Raw genomic sequence first — 2,267 nt, 5'->3', positions numbered from 1 at the left:
TCTTTTCCTCTCTGCCACTCTAAGACCCACCAGCTGGAGGAGAAAGGACTCACCCTTCATCCATCTCACCATCATCCACCTCCATCCAGCACTCCATAATTAATCAGTTTTCTACACCTGGCAACGAGTGACAGTCTATGGTGATGGGGAAAGGGTAGTGCGAGAGTGTGGGAGTGGGGTGCTATTCCAGGGCACAAGGGGTATCTAGCTGTAGGGGTAAATGGGTTTAATGGAGAAAGCAAACAAATCCAGGATAAGTGAGCTTAGGGAAACAATACCTTAATAAGATGCAAGGTAAACATCTCTTAATTGTATCACATGATTTTCCAGAACCACAAATGATCTGACAATCCAAATTGGCCCCAAAAACACCCAAGTGTGGAGCAATCCAGGAGGCCGGTTATAGACACCTGGGTCAAGTGTTGTAAAGGGCATTGGATTGAGCTGAGGGGAGAATCAGAAATTGAGTGACAGGACAGGAACTAACCTGCTTCCTGCCCCACATACAGAATTATGCCCCCCAATTCCAGTTGGCCAGTATGAACACCCCACACCCATCAGAGAGCAAGGGACGCAGCAAGAACCAGAGAAGGTTACGGTATCTCCTCTTTATTTTGCTCTTGTTTTCTACATATTGGGAGATGTAGGGGTTCTCACTGGGGGGTTTCTAAGGCCCAAGATGACCTCTGTCCTGGACATTCTACCTTGATGTTAGGTACATCTGAGGCAGCAGAAGAGGTTTTACTTATCAGAACCCCAGAGCCAGGCTGAAAGATTGGAACCAGCAGCACCCAAAAGAGTATTGGAAGATGCAAAGAGATCTGCAGACCCTGTGAGGAGAAAAGGAGGAGACAGGGATGACGGTCAGGCATCGAACAGGTGTGGCCTAAGAGCCCAGCACAACAGGAGGATCAGTCCCTGTGTCCCACCCCACTGTGTCTCTGAATCCCATTCTCTGCTTGGGGGGTTTTCTAGAGACCAGCAGGAAATCCTGGGGAGTTGCTGCATATCCCACAGTGGCTATACCTAGGAGCAGGGGAGATGCCCAGGACTATAGAATAGCTGGGGATGCAGGTGACCTGATCAATGTTAGTTCTTCCACACCCAACACAGAACAGGGACAGGGTAGAATTGGGGGAGTTACAGGCTGCTCAGCACTTCGTCCCAAATTGTGGACCTACCTGCTCTGGGACTTCAGCCTCTCTCATCCCCGGTGCACCCTCTCCTAGCACAGCCACTCACCCACTGATTGCAAAGTGGCCACCAGGCTGCCCATGGCCACCTCACCTCCGTTGGCCACAGCTGCTGCTGACATCATCTTCGCCTCAATGGAAGAGGCAGCAATTCCTGCTCCAGTGAAGCCCATGGCGCCCAAGACCATGGGAACAGAAGCCACTGCTGTCACTGTGGGGAAAGTGTGTGTGTCACACACACTATGTGTGACAGGGATGGCTTGGACCAGCCAAAAAAAGGCAGGGACTCCCTGAGAAGGTCAGGATGACCTGAAGGAAGGACAGGATCCACCAGAGAGAAAGGGCAGGGATGCCCTGAGTGGAAGCCCCAGCAGCTTCCAGCCCCTCCTGTAGTACTTTGTGGTGGCCTTAGTTGTTCCCTGACACCAAGCCTCTGGGAAGCTGTGAGGTATCTACCTCACATTTCTGCACAAACCCAGAATATAGTGAGGATGGACAGTAGCTGGGGGTACATGGAGCTCTGCCTTCTGTACCTAGTTCCTGCCATTCCCAAGCCGTACAGTTAGAGGGCATACACACCTTCATCAGAAGCCTTCAGCATGGCAGCCTCTGAGCTCTGGCCCCACAGCCTTTGTCACTCACCGCTAAGTGTGGCATTTCTGATCGGAGTTCAGCTCACTCATTTTGGACACATCAAACTTCTGGGTCAGGAGCCAAGCTGATTGGACACGAAAAAGGTTCTGACTCATCCTTGGACTTCCAGGAGGGATACAAGGACATGCCTGGACCTCAGGAATTGCACTGGGGTCCTGTGTTCCTGGGGCAGTGATCCCCCCCCCAAAACTCTGTCCCCTCCCCACCCTTCCACAAAGGGATCGAGAGCCCAGTGGGGACTCAGGTCCATCCAGAGACTCACCTCCTCCGACCATACCAGCTATGATTCGACCTGTGGAGAAAATTGATCTGTGAGCCAAGATGTCCCCCTACTGGTACCCAGGTTCCTGAACATGGGTCAAAGTTGCCCACGCCAGGGCTGCATGTCAAGAGAAGATTCTTTCCTAGCAATACTCATTC

At 51.9% G+C, this 2,267-nt stretch overlaps 1 protein-coding gene across 1 annotated transcript; it reads right to left on the bottom strand.

Moving 5' to 3' along the window:
* Nucleotides 1-588: 588 nt before the first annotated feature.
* On the bottom strand, nucleotides 589-2,267 carry LOC126003624 (interferon alpha-inducible protein 27-like protein 2). Its single transcript, XM_049769912.1, has 3 exons — nucleotides 2,110-2,267; nucleotides 1,243-1,404; nucleotides 589-830 (listed from the first exon to the last, which is right to left on the bottom strand). The coding sequence occupies exons 1-3, from the start codon at nucleotides 2,120-2,122 to the stop codon at nucleotides 742-744; spliced, it is 264 nt and encodes an 87-aa protein (XP_049625869.1). The 5' UTR covers nucleotides 2,123-2,267; the 3' UTR covers nucleotides 589-741.

This window comes from Suncus etruscus, chromosome 3, assembly GCF_024139225.1.
Source record: "Suncus etruscus isolate mSunEtr1 chromosome 3, mSunEtr1.pri.cur, whole genome shotgun sequence".
NCBI classification, from domain to species: Eukaryota; Metazoa; Chordata; class Mammalia; order Eulipotyphla; family Soricidae; genus Suncus; species Suncus etruscus.
This window is presented reverse-complemented; position numbering and strand designations above follow the sequence as displayed.